General features: G+C 39.9%; 1 protein-coding gene across 2 annotated transcripts in view; it reads left to right on the forward strand.

Moving 5' to 3' along the window:
* The first annotated feature begins 312 nt into the window (after positions 1-312).
* ZBTB10 (zinc finger and BTB domain containing 10) overlaps positions 313-19,693 on the forward strand; it is a 33,743-nt gene continuing 14,362 nt past the window's right edge. For both annotated transcript variants that reach the window (XM_037164163.2, XM_037164162.2), the window contains exons 1-2: positions 313-1,811; positions 7,583-8,471. In XM_037164163.2, coding sequence (XP_037020058.2) covers positions 858-1,811; positions 7,583-8,471 — 1,843 coding nt within the window. In that variant the 5' untranslated portion in view covers positions 313-857. The remainder of the gene's footprint in view (positions 1,812-7,582; positions 8,472-19,693) is intronic.

The raw sequence follows: 19,693 nt of genomic DNA on the forward strand, positions 1-19,693 counted from the left end.
AAATGAGCGTCCCGGGCGCGGGTAGGTGCGTGCGGGCAGCGGGGAGGCGGCCAGCCCCTGACACTCGCCAGCTGTCTGTCCCCGCGGAGCCCAGCCCCGGCTGCACGCGCCCGCCCCTCCCGAGACCCCGACCCACCGCTCTGCTCTGCGTCTCCTCCCCTGGCCTTCGGCCCCTTCCCAGCCTTTGCCGCCGCCGCCGCCGTCGCCGCCCCCTCCCCCCGCCCCATTCTCCGGCGCCCCCACCCCAGCGGCCCGGCCCCAAGCCCAGCCCCCTCCCCGCCCGGCCCCCACCCTTTCCCCCTCCAGCGGTGGCTGCTACCCCGGTGCATTGTGGGCGCACGGTCCGTTGTTCATTTGCCATTCGACCTCCGCCGGGGCCTGGTCGGACGGAAACGCTCCGCCGGCTTCATTGTCGGGCGTTATGTGGCGGAGCCCTGTGCTCTAACGAGGCTCGCGCCCTCAGCGCCTCGGAACCGGCGGCGGCGGACTCCGCGGGCGGCGCGCCGGGTAGGCTCTCGACTCGTAGGGTCGGCGCGGCGTCCGGAGGGACGGCGAGGGGCGCCCCTACTCCGCCCCAACTTCCAAGGCCGCACGCGTCCGCCGGCTCCTCGCCTCCCCGCCGCCCCCTTCTCCGCGCGGGACGCGGCCCGGAGCGCGGCGGGGCGGGGACGCAGGACGCGGTGGCGGCCGGAGGCAGCGGCCCGGCGGCTGTGGACGCGTGAGGCGGCCCCGGGACCGAGCCCGGGCCGGGCGGGAGGGCGAGGTCGGGCTCCGCGAGACCGGAACGCGGGGAGCGCGCGGGACGCAACCCGAGGCAGGAGCTGGCCGGGCACCGGGAGGTGGCGGCGGCGCGCGCCATGTCTTTCAGCGAGATGAACCGCAGGACACTGGCGTTCCGAGGAGGCGGGCTGCTCGCCGGCGGCGGCGGCGGCTGCGCGAACAATAACGCCAGCGGGGAGGCCTCAGCTTGGCCCCAACAGCCCCCACCGCGACAGCTCCCGCCGCCCGCGCCGCAGCACCTCAACGGGCGGGGGGCGGACGAGGAAGTGGAATTGGAGGGCCAGGAGCCCCAGAACCCCGAGGCCTCCGCCGGCGGGGCCGCCGAGGAAGCGCAGGAGCCGCCGCTACCCCCGGACGCGGGCGGCCCCAGCTCGTTGGGCGGCGGCGCTGGGGGCCCGCTGCTAGCGGAGAGGAACCGTCGGACTCTGGCCTTCCGCGGCGGCGGCGGGGGTCTCGGCAACAATGGCAGTAGTCGCGGCCGGCCCGACCCCCCGGCGTGGCCCCCGCGGCATTTCAATGGGCGAGGGCCGGCGACGGTGGAGCTGGACCTGGACGCGCTGGAGGGGAAGGACCTGATGCCGGACGGCGCGTCCCTGAGCGACAGCACCGAGGACGACGAGGAGGGGGCGAGCTTGGGCGACGGCAGCGGTGCGGAAGGCGGCTGCAGCAGCAGACGGTCGGGCGGCGGCGGCGACGGCGGGGATGAAGCGGAGGGCGGCGGCGTGGGGACCGGCGACGGTGAGACTGTCCAGCACTTCCCGCTCGCGCGGCCCAAGTCCCTGATGCAGAAGCTCCAGTGCTCCTTCCAGACCGCCTGGCTCAAAGATTTCCCCTGGCTACGGTATTGCAAGGATACCGGTCTGATGTCTTGCCGCTGGTGCCAGAGGACCCCTGAGGACGGCGGCGGTGGCGGCGACCTTCCGCCCGTGGGGCACGACGAGCTGTCGCGAGGGACCCGCAATTACAAGAAGACCCTCCTCCAGAGGCACCACGTCTCTACCGAGCACAAACTCCACGAAGCCAACGCCCAGGTACCGTATATCCTGCCCCTGCTTTCTCAGATCCTTTACGGAATGGTTTATCAGCTTAAAAAGCCGCTTTCCTTGGGGAACCGTAGTTGCAATCGGAGAGGTGTCGTCTGCAACTTCCGAGTGGGAGGTTAGAAAGCCTGGGAACAAATTTTCAGAAGTTGTGTGTTGGGAGGGAGAGGGAATGACAACCTACTAATCGTAGCGCTGAGTTTGTTTTACTTTTTTATGACTCATATTTCTTTGCCTATCAGAGTGAATCAAAAACGAAAACTTAATAAAGCAAGGTTGAGGGTTTTAACCCAAAAGGTTGACTTTGCGGAAAATGGTATTGCCTGTGATTTTTGTAAAGCTCCTTGGGTTCATATGCTGGTGGAAGTCACATCTGGCAACTTTTTGAAGACTGAATTAAACAGTTTCCTTAACATTTGATGCTTACCTCTTTTAAGGAAATATCCAGCCGAAGAAATTCTTTCTATCAGGTTAGAATAACTTGAAATATGAGAGCAGTATATAAATGTAGTGGAAGCTATCTGCTTACCGCTCCTTTTTCTTGTGAATAATTTTGCTAAATTTATTGCCGTCGAACTTCTTGTTGAACTTTGCTTTTGGTAAATTATTGTAGTTTTTACGTGTTTCCTTCTACCCAAATTTCTGTGTTGAGATTTTTGTACGATTACCCTCTTTTCAAAAGTTAATTTGGACTGGTAGAGAACATACGGACCAAACTTTGTTAAAACCAAGTTCTTAGTTACAAAACAAGTAAGCTGCACTTTATTCTTTCTTGTTTTAATATTTTCTTTCTAGAGATAGTACTCTTTATCATTTTGATAATCCCCCTTCAAGCCAAGCAGTTCTCCTTTAAGACTTTGAAACAACCTTTGGTAGTTGATGGAATTCATTCTTTTGTAATGATAGCCAGTCATTGCTTTAGAAAGTTGACTTGCAGGTATTAGTCCCTCTGTTGCATGATTTTGTTGTTCAAAATATATACTGGAGTTAATTAGGCAGTGTCTAATAACTCAATAGCCCAGAAGCTTCTCAGAAGTTTAAAGCTTGAACCTCAAAGCATAGGTTTATTTTTCCCAGTGGACAACGGCAATAATTTTTGTCCAAATATTAGCTGCCAAAGCCTTAGAAGGAAGGTTACTTAAAGATATAAGGCCCAGAAAGGTTAAATAAATTGTCCTGAGTCTTAGAGCCATTGGTGATAACTAAGACTATAGTCTGTAAGGATTGTTGTAATGGGAAAAGAATGGGTTTTGGAGTAAATCTGGGTTCACATCTCAGCTTTCTGCAATTACTAGCTTTATGAGCTTGGGCAATGGAGTGAAATGGAACTGACATTTCCTTGTCTTCCATATGCAAACACCCATTTACCTTAACTCTACAAAATAGTTGTTTTACTCTCATTTTACAGAAGAGGAGTCTGAGGCTTTAAAGGGTTAAGTAATGTATTTCTGAAGTTAATAAAATGATGTAGGTGGTGGGCTTGTGAAAATGAAAAGTGAACCTTTCTAAATAATGGTAGGTTGGTTACTTTGAAAAGTCTAAAAAGACAATTAGAGTGAATTTTTGTAATATACAATGGACCAGTTACTTCTCTTATCAGCATAGTCTCTCCTTATAAGCAAAGCTTAATGGGAATACAAATTGAAATGAGCTACTTAGTGAAATTGAAATTAGAGGAAGGGGAATAAGTTGGATCACCTTATGACAGACACAAACTTGGTATGGTGCATGTATCCATCCCCCAGGCATTTATCTGTTTCAGGGAATTCGTTTCTAGGTAAAACCATTATTAAACTCAATCTCTGAATTATCTGTCCCTCTCCCATACCCTTTGCTCCCTTGAAGCTCTTTTTATAGACCTTATTTGCAGCCCATCTTTCTCTGGAGACATTCTTTCATTAGACTGAGGGTTACAACTTAGTTTGTCTGAGGCTATATATTGATTCTCTGTATTGGATTTTGGATGTTTCCACTCTGAAATGATCCTAGTAATTTCTCTGTTTTAATTGTAGGTGACTTTAGTTTGGGGTGTTACTTTGCTATTTTGTGTGCCTTGAAGGTACTACCTACATTTCTCTTTGTTAACATGAATGACAGTTTCGAGAATTGACATATTTCTATGGGCAGGAGTCAATTTTTTTTTATTGTTCTACAGTCTCTGTAGATATCTGTAGGAGGCAGTATAACCCAGTCTGTAAGAGTGTTTTGGGGTTTAAAGTGAGGGGGACCAGAGTCCTAATCCTCTTTCTTGGCAGGCAAGAACTTCTAGTTTCCTCACATGTACAAAGTATATATGCCAACACATAATCACTTAGTAAATAATAACTTATTTTTTTATCATTCTTATTTTATTTGTAGCTAAGTATAACAAGGTGCTTTTCCTTGTGGCCTGGTATCTCTTGTGTCAGTGTTACCAATTTGATAAGTTTTAAAGCCACTTTATCCCATGGAATCACTGATTTTAGAGAGTAGACCAGCTCCCTTTTTCATACCTTCAGAGACTTTGGTCAGCCAGTTCTTTGAACATTTTGAGACTTTATCATCATACATGCAATTTTTCTTAGCTTCATAAAAAAATACTTTGCATTAACTTTCTCCTGTCTTAAAAATATTAAGAGTTCTGGAGTTCTTGAGGCAAGAATTCAGTTTGAGCCCGGGGTGGTTCACTCCTTTTATTATACACACACACACTAAGTTTTAAGGAGGCATATTTTTTGAGATAAGTTTGGCCAAATCGTAGTATGTCACTAAGACTAAGGGTTACTTTTCTTATTTTTCTCTAAGAAAAGTTCTTCCTCATTAATGGTGGCGACCAAATCATTTTAGCACCCTCTTAAAAAGTTTGATATTCTTTTGATAATTGGATGTAGGTTGTTAAGGATTCGTGGAAGAATCTGCAAATGAGCTTTCAGAATCTCTTCTGAGCGTTCTGTTTGAAAAAGATCCCTGTGTTCTTTATAAGGATGTGTGAATATAGGATGTGAGGCACGGGTCCCCAACCTCAGGGCCCCTACGTTAGAAACCAGACTGCACAGTAGGAGGTGAGCTTGAATGTAATATCCTGAAACCATCACTGCCCCTCAGCCCTCTCCCCTGTCCATGAAAAAATTGTCTTCCACAAAACTAGTCCCTGGTACCAAAAAGGTGGGGACCACTGATGCAAGGGACAACACATAGTTTTTAGTTTGAATAACATCTATATTTTCATAGAATCAAGTTAAAAAATTAGCCCATACAGGATTGACCATTTGGCTTAGAGGACACTAAAATTGGTTTAATAACAGTGATTACTGCTGTTTCTTGGTTCAGATCACTTTCTACTCACTTGCGAAATTTTCATAGTCTAAATGACACAGTCTGTCAACTTCCCAGTTTACTAACCCTGAAACACATACTCAGGTATATTATTGTTACAGATTTATTATAACAAGAAAGTTTGTTAACTTTTCCAGAAAGTAAATACTGAAATCAGATTAGCGGTCTGATCCAAATTACTAATTAAAATATGTTGAGATCAGCAACTGATACAGAGGTGAAACAAATCTGCCAATCTTCTTTGATTTGGCAAAAGTATGTCTCATCATTTTGCCAAAATGATAATTAGGGGACATCCCTAAATGATGTTCAGGGAACATCACTAGAATAATATTTATATGAGTTCTGACATTGATTGTGTTTGATTATGTGATCATTTATTGAAAGAAGAATAATTCTGAGTAGGGAAGTAAATACTAATTACTTATTGATTTTTAGCTAAATAGCACATTCTTATTTATAGATTGACTACAGTGAGCTCACTGTTTTCAACTGAAGTTATCTCTGCCACTCTTCTCAGAAGGGTGGTGTAGATTTCTCTCCAAACTGATGGCATTATCTATCTGTCCAAGCTAGAATGCTGAAGACCCTGTAATTTTTTTCTCCCCACCCCCCCCCCCCCAGACTCTGCCTTACCACCTTTCCCTCTATTAAATAATCCGTCTTCCCTAGTTAAGGTCCTTGCTTACCACAAGTATGTTTCACTAATAACAGTAGCTTCCCCAGGTCAGGTTATCTCCAGTCTTAGTCCCCCAATATTAATCCCCCACAGTCATCTCTTCTGCTAATCCAATCAGATCGCTCTGGTTCTAAATCTTTGTAAGGCACTTATAGCCGGGTTCTTAATCTTGTTGGGGATTCAGATCTCCTTTGATAATCTGATGAAAGCTATAGACACCTCAAAATATCCATAAGTGCATATTTGCATATGTTGGATTGTTTTGGGTCACCTTGAAGTTCTTTCGTAAATCTGGAATTGTGAGGATACTGTAGGCCATCTTTTTTTTTTTCCTCAGACTATCTCATTCACTTAGAATTTGCATCCTTGTCTTACTCCTGCATCCTTTAAGGTTCTGCTGAAATGTTTCCTCCAAAGTGTCTCCCTAGAGTCTGAAAAAACTGGATTTGATACGCCTCCTGTCTGCTCTTATAACACTCTTGTCATATTCTTCAGTACCTTAAGAGTCTTGCCCACTAGTGATAACTTTTTTGTCTTTAATATTAAGAATTTATGACTTGCTTCAATAAATCATTTTGGCCATTTTTTTTTTGGCTCTGTTTCACCCAAATCCTCAAGTAATACTGTCCTTGGAGAGTACACACACTCTTAATAAAGCCTTCATTGCGAAGGGCATAGTTAATCGGTGCTTCCAAAACTTAGCTTAGCGCTCAAATCAGCAGCACCGAGAAATGCTGGTGTTGCTTGTAGAAGTAGGGAACATCACTATTCTTGTACAATGGTAATGAGAAAAACTAGTAGTTGAATCATTGTGCTTGATTTGTAGTTTGTGTTAAAATAGAATGGGCAAGTGTTTGGGTGAATAAGTTTTTCCTGAGTTTTTAAAATCTGATCTGATAATGGCAGAGATTTTCAGAACTGGGTATTACCCCAGGAAATTCAGAACACTGACCATAGCCTAAAATGATTGCTACAGTTAGACATAGCCACCTCCTTAAAGTATCAAACTGCTTCATGTGTGAACTTGAAGTTGTCCTTATAAATGCTAATTCATTGTTTTTGTAGATATTTCATCATGTGCTGCCAAAGTCTATTTTAATTTTAAATAATTCTTAATTCACATCCTTATTTTATATTTCAAAAGAATAGCGTGGGGCATGCTATTCTGTAAATGAAATCCTGCTGATCCTGATTCAGATGTTTTTCTCTTATAATAGCAGTGACTTACACCAACCTATTCACTCTTTTCTCTGAGCATTTGGATTGTGAACCCTTTGTAATGATTACTAATGTTAGTATACAGTTGGGCCCCTCTGCTGTGGATCAGAAATGATCAAGAAAAATTACATTGTTGCCAACACACACTAGGTGGTTAGACCTACTATGGTTGTGTCTGTACTAAAGATACATGGACTGTTTTCTTTGTCATTCCCTAAACAACACAGTGTAACACCTCTTTTATTTATAGAGCATTTATTACATTGAACTGGGTATTATAAGTGATATAGAGGTGACTTAAAGTACACAGAAGGATGTGTGTAAATTGTATACAAGTACTACCCATTTTACATGAGAGAATTGAGAACCTGTAGATTTGGGTATTAATGGGTGTCCTGGAACCCAAACCCCTGTGGATACTGAGGGATGATTTGTGTTTGATTGGTATTTTTTTAAAAGTTGCACAGATGATGATGGTACTTTTTTTTCTTGGTTAGGAGGCTTTAAAAAGTAAATAAAATTTAATATTAATGTTTTCCATCACTTACAGGAATCAGAAATACCTTCAGAAGAGGGATACTGTGACTTTAATAGTAGGCCAAATGAGAACTCTTATTGCTATCAACTTCTTCGACAACTGAATGAACAGAGAAAGAAAGGTATTCTTTGTGATGTCAGCATTGTGGTGAGCGGAAAAATCTTCAAAGCTCATAAGAACATCCTGGTTGCAGGCAGCCGTTTCTTTAAGACTTTATATTGCTTTTCAAACAAAGAAAGCCCTAACCAAAACAATACTACCCATTTAGATATTGCTGCAGTTCAAGGTTTTTCAGTCATCTTGGACTTCTTGTACTCTGGTAACCTGGTGCTCACAAGCCAAAATGCCATTGAAGTAATGACCGTGGCCAGCTATCTTCAAATGAGCGAAGTTGTTCAAACTTGCCGAAATTTCATTAAAGATGCCTTAAATATAAGCATAAAGTCAGAAGCCCCAGAGTCTGTAGTTGTGGACTATAATAATAGAAAACCAGTTAATAGAGATGGTCTGTCTTCATCACGGGATCAAAAAATTGCCAGTTTTTGGGCAACACGGAATCTTACCAATTTGGCAAGTAATGTAAAAATTGAAAATGATAGTTGTAATATCGACGAGGGCCAAATAGAAAACTACCAAATGAATGACAATAGTTGGGTCCAGGATGGTTCACCTGAATTGGCTGAAAACGAAGCCCAAGGTCAAACAAAAGTGTTCATTTGGAATAATACGGGCTCCCAGGGAATTCAAGAAACTGGCAAAACAAGAAGGAAAAACCAAACTACAAAGAGATTTATTTATAATATTCCACCTAATAATGAAACAAATGTAGAAGATTGCTCAGTGATGCAGCCATCTGTTGCCTATCCAGAAGAAGATTTGTCATTCATTAAGGAAGAACCAGGTAAATACTTTACCTTCAGAGGTATTTCAGTTTCAGTCTAATTCTGGTTGGATAGCATGTTGAAGTATATGTTTTAAGTAGGTTTTTTTTAGTTATAGAAATAATACACCTACGTACTACTAAATTTAAAAAATAGAAAAAGGGAAATTATTGAAGCACAAAAATTTGGTATCTTGGGTTTTTTTCTTTAGTCATATACATGTGGGTTTCTCAAAGGTTATATTAACAGTCAGGCATTTGCCTATATTGTAGTATGGCATGTGAATTCCACTTAATGTTTAATTCTTTGACTCCTGATCTTTGGGCTCTGCTCTTTTTTTTTTTTTTTTTTTAGTATTTATGCTCAACTTCCGGGCCACAAGCTTTTGTTTCTTCAGTTTTTTTTTCTGGATATCTTTTTCTTCTGTACAGCCTTCTCTTCTGGTATATGGAACAATCTGCTCTTTTCAGTAAGGATCATCTCATTATGGCAGGGAGAGCTCCTGGGTAGGTTAATCTTCCAGGGAGAGTTCTGGAAGTTCTTCAGGGCATCCTGGGAGTTCTGTTCACCTGGATGTGCTTGATGACTGGAGAATCTACATCTAGACCTTTGAAGTTCAGCATTTTTAAGCATGTGCAGCAAAAATTCAACACTCTTTTTGGGCTACCTACCCTATGTCCAGCCCCATGGTTTGGCCTGGGCACATCTACCAACTCCACCATTACAACAATAGGATGGCACATATTGCTTCTGTAAAGTGATATCCTTCAGATGCTTGGTAGCTTTTTGGATATCCATACCCATAATGCCCTGGGGAATTTCACACATGTTCTTAAAGTGAACACAATATTTGAACCTGTTGGTTTATATGATTTTGTGGGGTTTTCTGGGTCAAGTGAAAAGTGAACCATTTTCAGAGGTCACCTCTGGCTGCTTTTAGGAAGAGGTCTGTGCTCACAGTTTTTTGCACTCAGTGCTGGGAAAGATAAACTCCATAGTTGTTCGTCATTTCAGAACATTTTTGAGACCTAGTTTACACCCTTTACTCTTCAATTTTTTGGGATAAATTAAACATTTGGAAGTGTTTATAGAATTTTGCAAATGGTATTGGGATTATTCTAATTTGTTTAGAGCTACTGTTCTCACAATAAATTTTACAGAAGCTGGAATAGTTTAAGTTTGTCTCACTTCACCTCATTTTTATTAGTTAAGAGAGGCCTCTGAGACCCATTATATATCCCCAAAGGAGTACATACAAGAATCTTAGCATATCACATTTGTAGTGTGGGGTTTTTTTTTAATGGGGTGAGGGGGCATTGTTATAGAGTATAAATAGATTGAACCTTTTCTTTAATGCAATTTAATTGCCTGTGTCTAACTTACTTTTATTGGAAGAAGCAGCCAAGTTCTCTGTGCAGACCCTGGACTTATCTACTTGTCTACTTGTCTAAATCATACTGGAATATATGATTTAATGCTTGCTTTGTCCTAAAGCTCTGTGTCTGTTCGATGTTAAAAAGAATTACTTTTATTTCCTTTTCCCTTTGGGAAAAGGGCAAAATGTCCTAGTAATCCTATGAAATGGCTCCTCTGGTTTTTTAGGCTTGGGTTTTTCATCAGTAGAAATTTTACTTACTTGAAAATCAAAATACATATGTAATAAAACACTCTTTGCTCTCTTTTCCATCATACTTATCAAGAAATAAAAACCTCAGAGGCAGTTTGTTTAAAGTAGTAGCACTTTATTTTGGCTTAATTTTTTTAATATAGAAGACCTCGAAGCAGTTCCCAAAATGGAGTTATATGGTTTTCTGTGGCATGGATTGTTTAGTAGCATGACGGGAACCTTAGTGTTTTTTTAAATATATAAATGTACACTCAAAGTGTAAGGAATAAGCAGATTTTCTGGGTGGTAGCTGATTGGTAAAACTAATCAGAGCTAGCCCCATTCTTGAAATTAATCTCACATTTAATTGGAGTGATCCAAGAAAAGGAAAACACTAATATTGACCCACAATGCATACCTCAAACAAAATAATATCACCAGCAATTATCTTAGCAGGCATCTGTAGCTAAGGTTATATTAATTTTTAGTAGTCAAATATGCTTTCAATTTCTTAAATTTGTCTTATAAAAGATAATTTTATTATGTTGTTGGTATCACTTTGGTATCTGAACATTGCTTAACCCACAAATTTGTATCAGCAATGTGTGCTACATTCCAGCTGTTTTTCTTTTTTTTAATTTATTATTTTTATTGATTATGCCATTACAGTTTTATTCCCCCCTTCATTCCCCTCCACTCTACCCCCCGTCCCCACCATTACCCCCCTTTAGTTTATGACCATGTGTCTCAAGTTCTTTAGATTCTATATTTCCCATACTATTCTTGCCCCCACCATCTATTTTCTATCTACTGTCTATGCTACTTATTTTCTGTACCTTCTCCCCCCTTCTCTTCCTCCCACTCCCCTGTTGCTAACCCTCCTTGAGATCTTCATTTCTGTGTTTCCACTCCTGATCTAGCTGTCCTTTTAGTTTGCTTTTGTTTTAGGTGTGGTTGTTAATAACTGTGAGTTTGCTGTCCTTTCACTGTTCATCTTTTTTATCTTCTTTTTCTTAGATAAGTCCCTTTAACATTTCATATAATAAGGGCTTGGTGTTGATGAACTCCTTGAATTTGATCTTACCTGAGAAGCACTTTATCTGCCCTTCCATTCTAAATGAAAGTTTTGCTTGATAGAGCATTCTTGGTTGTAGGTCTTTAGATTTCATGACTTGGAATACCTCTTTCCAGCCCCTTCTTGCCTGTAAGGTCTCTTTTGAGAAATCCACTGACAGTCTGATGGGAACTCCTTTGTAGGTAACTGTCCCCTTAGCTCTTGCTGCTTCTAGGATTCTCTCCTTCATTTTAATCTTGGCTAATGTAATTATGATGTGCCTTGGTGTGTTCCTTCTTGGGTCCAACTTCTTTGGGACTCTCTGAGCTTCCTGGATTTCCTGGAAGTCTATTTCCTTTGCCAGATTGGGGAAATTCTCCTTTATTATTTGTTCAGATAAGTTTTCCACTGGTGGCTGTGCCCTTCCTCCTTCTGGTACCCCTATAATTCGGATGTTGGAGCGTTTAAAGATGTCCTGGAGGTTCCTAAGACTCTCCTCATTTTTTTTGAATTCTTGCTTCTTCACTCTTTTCTGTTTGGCCATTATTTGCTTTCTTCTGGTCCACTCCATTGATTTGAGTCCCAGTTTCCTTTTCATCACTATTGGTTTCCTGTGCAATTCCATTCATTTCAATTAGTTTTGCCTTCATATGTTTGTCTAATTTGTGGCTATAATCAACCTGTTCTGTGAGGATCCTGATCACCATTGTTTTAAACTGTGCGCCTGAGAGTTTTGCTATTTCTTCATCGCTTAGATTTATAGGCTCTGGGGCTTTGAGATCTTCTTGAGCCATTTTTGGTCTGTTCGCACCCGTTAAGTATGAGGAGTGGAGCCTTGGACTCCCAGGTCGCTGGGTTGTGACGCTGTATGTGGGGGCGTGGTCAGAGCGGGGAAATGGCGACCCCCTCTGCTGTTTTGCCCAGCTGGGTGAGGAGCAGAGCCTTAGGTGGTTCACCAGGGCTGGGCCACTCAGAGTCGCTGGTTTGTGATGCTGTATGTGGAGGTGGGGTCAGAGCAGGGAAATGGCGGCGCCCTCTGCTGCTGCTCCCCGCGGGTACTGGCTGGGTCCCGGTCCAATCGCCCACTCCCTCGTCTATCCGCGCATGAATGCGTTGACCACAGTCAACCCGTAGCCCTGCTCCCTCGCTGTTTCCCCTCGGTCACTGGGTCTCTCACTAGGTCCAACCCTGCGCCTGGATTCCGCCCGCCTGAGTTCGTCTGACCGAGTTTTGCTGTGCTACCCCGCTCCTCCAGCTGCTGGTTTCGTCCCTTACCGGTCAGGCTGAAGAATTTGTTGTTATCAGACTTCCGAAAAGTTCAATTTTCTGTGTTGTTGCTTTGTTTTCTGTCTCTAAACTTGGTTGTTTGAGGAAGCATGGTGTCTCCACCTATGCCTCCATCTTGGTGGAAGTCTGTTTTTCTTTTTTAAACAACTTTTTAGTATCTCTACATCCAACTTCATTTATGGAAGAAAATGGGTCTTATAAGAGTATTATAGTTAGGGCATAATTGATATAGAGCCAAGGGTTGGCAAGTTTTTACTGTAAAGGGACAAACAGTAGTAAATATTTTTGGCTTTGGTCATAAGTTCAGTTACTTAACTCTGCCATTGTACCATGAAAGCGTTAGTATACAGTGTGTAAGCAAATGAAAATGGGTATGTTCCAATAAAGCTTTATTGTTAACCCTTGGTATAGAGCAGTGGGTGTTAACCATGCCTGTATGTTGGCATCACTTGGGAACTTTCTTGGGTCTCTCCCAGGTTGTCAGTTTAATTGGTCTGGGATGTGACCTGGATGGTGGGATATTTATAAGCTATACGAGTTATTACACTGTGAGCCAAGGTTGAGATCCATTAATTACTATGTGGCCATGATCAAATTAAGTTAATTCTTGCCCTCAATTTTTTCATCTTTAATATATGGTACATAATAAGATTATTAGGAAAATTAAATGACAAACAGAAAAGCATAACTATCGTGGTCATTTTAACCTCCCTTAAAGTTGGGAGACTGTTGGGGTTATTTAAAATCAGTTTTCCAGTGCAGTGTACTTTCCACTAAATTCTAGGTAAAGTGGTCATACTATCTTCAGCTTGACCTTGTGTTTGAAAACTAAAAAGGATTTTTTTTAAAGCAGCTATTCCAGTATAGGATGTCTATGATTATAAGGAAGTTATTTTATATTGACACAGTATTTGCTTCACTTTAACTTCCTAATTATGCCATTTTGGGTAGTGTAACCTGATCTTAACCTTTAATCACTAAACTACCTGATAACCCTTCAGATATTAGACATTTAAAAAATTGCCCTGCAGTCTCCTAGGTACTGTGCTCTGTCTCCTACTTTGTGGATTCCTCAGTTGTAGACATGACATGGCTTGTTTCACCTGGAAATTTTGTTGGACAAAGTTGACTACAACTCTACAGGCAAGTTCTGACCAGTATAGAACACAGTGGGTCTTTGTTTACCAAGGTTAAAACCTTTCTCAAGGTCATTTAACTAGTTGATAATATAGGCCAATGTCATGTTTTGTTTGGGACTGCCTCACATTAAAATCTTGCCATTAATAAACTAGTGCATTCTGTCTTATAAAAAAATGAGTCCCTTTTAAAACTGGAAACCTGTTTATGAATTCCACATCACTGATTACACTTTCATTTCCACTTATTGAGAAAATAGTGGAAGTTTTCAGTGAAATAAATGCTTTTAAACAAATTTAAATTTCTATACATGAATGTCTGGAGAGTTGTGAATTCTTCATTTACTCTGTGAGCAGTGCTTGGCATATTTGCATATCTGGATCTCTCTAGGAAATATAACATCCCCAGATTCTTAAGTTTACAGTTTGTAAACCACAGCTCTAAATAATGTCTTTTTGCCACATAATATTGAAGCTGGTGTTTGGATGCCTCAGAGAAATGTAAGATATTGAGATATGAAGATATACCCCAAGATATCAGGGATTTTTATTCAGATGGTATTTTTTAATCTTAAACTAGCATCTCTGTAATTTGACTCACTACTGAGATTTGAATCATTGGTACATGAGGATACTTGAAAGTAGAACTCAGGAAAGGTTAGAAACTTCTTTCCTTTTTACTGTTTTTTGGGGGGTTATAGGATAATTAAAACCAACAGGAAAAACTAAATTCTGAGTAATGAAAGAGGAAAATAAAGTGTCAGTTGCTCTGGTAATGTAAAAATTTTAAATCCTTGTTTTGCTGACTTACAACCAGAAAACAAATTTCAGGTAAATAAAGTAGATAAAAATGTAAGAAATTAAAGAAATAATTTATGCCAATTTTTCCCAAAGTATACTCATATAGTGTTATTTTTAATCAGCACAAATCTGATATGCATCCCATTTTTGGTCTTTTAATGTTTTGAGCTCATGGAACATGTTTTTTCTGAATCCAGACTTTCTATTTATACTAGTCACATTAGCTGGTTGTACCCATTGTAAATAACTAGTCTGCATGTATGTGTACATTTTATTTATGTGTGCATACAGACCACATTTTGAACAAGGATTGTGAAATGATTGACAAGAAATAAATTAGCAAAATGCAAATAAAATTTAAATTTAGTGTGCTAGTCAGAAGTGTATTAATATGGTTGCCCTAATCAAGCTTCTAATCGGCTTTAAAATAGGCACACCTCCAAGATATTGTGGGTTGGGTTCCAGAGCAACTCAAGAAAGTAAATTGTAATCTTTTTGCTGGTGGAGGGTCTTGCCGTCCCTGTAAAAAACACAATGCTGGTGAAAGTGCAGTAAGACTAGGCGTTGTGCCTCTACTAAGCAGCTTTTCTTTTCTTGTTTTAAGTAATTGACTTTTTTAAAGAGTAGTTTTAGATTTACAGAAAAATTGAGCAGATTTTTGCCTTTTTTCCCCTGCACCCAGTTGTGGTACATTTAATAAACCAATATTGATGAATTATCATTAATATATATTATGTGTTGTTTATAGTAATGGTCACTGTGTTGTAGAGGTCTGTGGGTTTTGACAAATGCCTAACATCATGTTTCTACCATTACAGTATCATAAAGAATGGTTTCACTGCCCTAAAAGCCTCGTGTTCTACCTATTTATCTCTGCCCTCCCTCCCTATCCTCAAGCTCCTGACAGCTACTGGTCCTTTGATGTCTCTAGATTTTGCCTTTTCTAAAATGTTATATAGTCTAAGTAGCTTTTTTCAAAAGGGGGAAATGGCAGTTCTGCAGGATTACAGGCTTTTCTGGCACTGAATTCTGAAAGGAATTTCTCCAGTGTGGTTTTGTAGAGTTGACACCAACCTAGTATAATGGACAATTTCCTCAAAAGTGTTCTCTAGTAAATGCAGCAGTAGATGATATAATTGATTTTCATCTTTAATAAAAGCTGATAGAATTCAATACTAATGATTGTTTTTTTCTTAATTATTCACAAATATTCTGATACAAAGTGGTTTTTTGCTTGATCAAGGAATATAGAGTTAATCTAAAGGTCCTTTCTGTCATCTGTACTTCTGATGGGAAAACAGCTGTACAGCATTTGTAAACTTTTATTTATCCTTACAAGTAGAGTTGAATCAGGTTTATTCTTTACATTTTCAATATTTATAATTGTGTTTTGGCTAAAAGCATATAATTTGAGTATTTTTAGTAAACAGCTTGGAGAAAAGAATGCTGACTCAGTATCTTTAAGATATCCTAATACAACATGTAATTTGACATTTCGTTATTAGTTCTAATTACAGTAAACTTTTAAATTAGTTATCTGCTAACTAGACTTGTGCTCTGCTCTGTTTTGGGTGGTGGTATTACTTTCATATGCTGCAGAATCTTAAAACTCTAAATGATATTTTTAAAATTAAACATTTTTACAATACTGAAAATCTGTGATCTGATTTGAGACTTCTAATATTTTGACCATGTCACATACATTTACTGTATGAAATATTTGAAATGTTTAGAAACCATGGAACATGGGCTTTGGACTCAGTTTTGCCACTTAACTAGCCTTGAGTGTATCCCATGCAATGTTTCTAATGGAAAGGAAGGAAGAAAAAGGTCATAGTTCTGAACTCTTGAAAGCTGTAAAGCTGTAGAAACTATCCAAAGATTTTTCTTAATTATTTTGCTAACAAAACCTGATACTCAGATGGCAGCAAAATCAGCTTTTTATATTCTTCTTTAAATGTGAATGTGTTGTTGCAGAAATAACTGTTTGATTACAGGATGCTACCATAAGTAGACTCCACCGAGAATGTTGTAGTTAATTACTTTTCTAAAATCTAAAATTTTTGCAGTCTGTGTCTTACCCCAAGCGTTTCAAATAACAGGTTATAGGCCTGGATCTTGAGTTAGTTTTTTTTACTCTTAAAAATTCCAGATGTTCTGCCCTACCTTTCCAGCATCCTTTTTCATTGAATATATTATAAAGGATGGGCTGCAGGTGATAATGTTAAGTAATTTTTCTTTATAAACCGTTAATGATCAGGTTTTAAATGGTAGTTTGAAGGCCTCATGCTCATTTTAAAACATAAATGGTCACCAGTTAATGGGCTATAAAACATACTAATACCTAAGAATTTTCAACACTTAATCTTAAAAGAATACTAGTAAGACTATTCTGCCTTCTTTTTTCCCTTTTTTTTACTTTTTCTCTCCCTTGTATTTTCGTTCTGTCTGCTGTATTTGACCCTAGATAAGGCTGTACTAATCTATAAGTTAGAACCCCTGAGGAAATAGACTGTGTGCACACTGAGTCTGGATGCTGAAGAAGCTTTGTGTGGATCAGGTAGAAAAGCATTTGTATGATTTCTACCTGCTAGGTTATTAACTTATCTAAACTTCTAAAATATCAAACCCTAAGTTTTTTATAGTACTGAACATTTGATTTCTGACAAGGCTTTAATATTGTAGGTTCACCACATAATTTCAATTTTTCAAAGCTTTACTCTCCAAAAAAGTTATGTTATGATCAAACATTGCATTTCTGGGACTCCAGAGTAGTTTTCCATATCATAATATAAGAAGAAATTTGGTAATAAAATTTTTATTTAAAGCCCCAAGAAACTAAGCAACATACCAGGTAAAACTGAGTACTTGTTCACAGTAGAATGGTTGTGGTACCCTAGGCAGTGTGATAAGTATTCAGTAAGAAATGTGGCAGGGGTACAGCTGTTTAGAAGAGTTGGGGGGAGCTTCCTGGAGAAGCAACAATAGGGTTGGCTCTTACGTGTGTTGAAGTTTGCAAGGAGGGGGAGGAGGACATTGACCAACTGCATGGTAACAAGAAGTTGGAGGAGTGGTTAAAAGAGTAGAAGGGAGCAGGGGTGTTGCAGGGAGGTGAGGTTGGGTGAATAGTTTAGGGCCAAATTGTGATTCTTTTTGACATGGTAATAAATTGTGAATTTTATTTTACAGACTCTGAGACAATGGGAGGTTTTAACTAGAGATTCGGTCTGTTTATATTTGCCTTGAACACAAAAACATTGGCAAAGTGTTATTCATAGAGTGGAGAGTGACCTAGGGAGCCCCATCAAGGCCTAGTCATGGAAGAAATAACAGGCTTATTTGAGCAGTGCAAAGAAACAGTAGGGTCTAGTCTAAGACAGTAGTCACTTCAAGTCAGCAAGCTTCTGGGTGAAGGGAAGCTGCTGTTTGAGTCTCTAGGCTGCTACAGGAATTCGGGGTGCTTGATACAATAACACTGCAACTCAATTTACTCCACTGAAAGAAAAATCTTGATTGCAATGAAGGAAGAGAAAAATAATCTATACCCAATTGTAAAAACATTTTCTTTCTGTTGCTTGTTAATCAGATTCTCAAAAAACCCATGAGCAAGAGGTCATGTTTTAAAAATGGAGTATATGGTTAATCAGAATTATTTTAAATGCATTCCAAGGAGGAAGAGGCTTTAACGATAGACAAAAATGTATTACTATAAAGAACTGATAGCCCAAATGTAAGGTCCACTTTAGGTTTTGACATGGTTTTATTAAATAAAGAGAAGGCTAATAAACGAATGCTGGTTTAGCAGAATATAGGTAAGGTTTATTTTTGTTAGTTTAGCAGAAAAGAAATTAAGGTGAATATACTTCTGCACTTTCATTTCTAGCATTGCAAATTGAACCATCATCAACCCCTGCCCTTTTCTTGTGATCGCTTGCAGTATGCCATACGTTTGGTGCTCATTATCAGGAGGCAGTGTAAGACAGTTAATGAGCAGTGCAGCACTCTGCCTGTAGCTTGCCTTAGTTTCCTCATACAGTTGAGGATAAGAATGTTCTTACTATTATTACATAAACATGTAAAGTTTGAATGAGAAGGAATATCCAAAAGGACTTACTGCTTGATGCATAAAATCTGGTTTTTGTTTGTGTCTGCTTTTGGGCAGGGATCTGCTATTTCCTGTTCATGGGAGAAAGACATTTGTAAAAATGGAAGAAATTATTCATGGCTTATCATTTAGCTTTGATTTGAATGATGTTATTACATAGCACATATAATACCTGCTGCCATTCAGAAAGAATTATCTTGTGGAAATGTTTAAATTGTTCTCCAAAAAGGTGTGTTATTTGTAGAGAGATCTTAGCCCTTTTTGCTAAGTTTAGGTGAAGTGAAAGATTTCCATAGCAAAGTTATAAATGTTTAAAAAGCAGTATGTTAGAGTTTATTTTTTTAATCTTAAAATTTTAGAGAAAAGATGATGAGCAAGAGTTACTGCTTTTGCTTCTCAGTGAAGCAAATGCATTCCTTTATCAAGTGAGTGGTTGGTTGCCCAGCTTCTCTCCTACTCATATCAACAAACTGATGAAGAATGAGTTGCTAGGCAGTGTAGCTGTTTTTAAATAAGGTACAGCAGTGATATGATGTATTGGTTCCTGAGTTAAGCATGATATATATGAAAGCTTATTGTAAACCTGGAAGAGCTTAACTGTTTTGAGATTTGTTGTTGATATCAAGAACTAAGTAGTTGGTACCTCTCAAAACAGATTGAGTATCTGTAGCATGGATATGATTTTGATTCAAGAGGAAATATTGTATACAGGAAGAATATATTTGCCTTCTATTAAGTATACAAAATACATTTTAGGGTGAAATGTTCTGTACTTAGTGTCCATGTAGGATTAAATATCATAAGTTCTAATACTTTAGAGGTAGGATAGGAGAGGGGGTTTGGCATCTCTGGGCTACACATTAAGTACACAAACACTAATGAAAACTGATGAGCAAAAAAAAGATTTTAGATGAATTTATGATTTTTGTATTGGGTCAAGGGTTGAACACCCCTGGTTATTTTAAGAACCAGTAGAGAAAAGCCTTCAACAAATCACTATAGAATGTTACATAAATAGAAACACCTTGTATTTACAAACCCACTTGGGAGAATTTTAAGAAGTGCCCTCTGAATAGGCTACACTTTAGAATGACTTTTTAAAAAGAGATATTGGGAAACCTAGTAAAATTGTTTGGATGGTACTTTAAATTTATGTTTGATTATTGAAATACATTTAACGTTTATGGTTATGTTTTACTGTTACTGTACACCAGAAAACTGAGAAGTTATTCTTCAAATGCTATTAATTAAAA

The sequence above is a fragment of the Artibeus jamaicensis genome, unplaced genomic scaffold (genome assembly GCF_021234435.1).
Source record: "Artibeus jamaicensis isolate MK-2021 breed Jamaican fruit bat unplaced genomic scaffold, CSHL_Jam_final scaffold_916, whole genome shotgun sequence".
NCBI classification, from domain to species: Eukaryota; Metazoa; Chordata; class Mammalia; order Chiroptera; family Phyllostomidae; genus Artibeus; species Artibeus jamaicensis.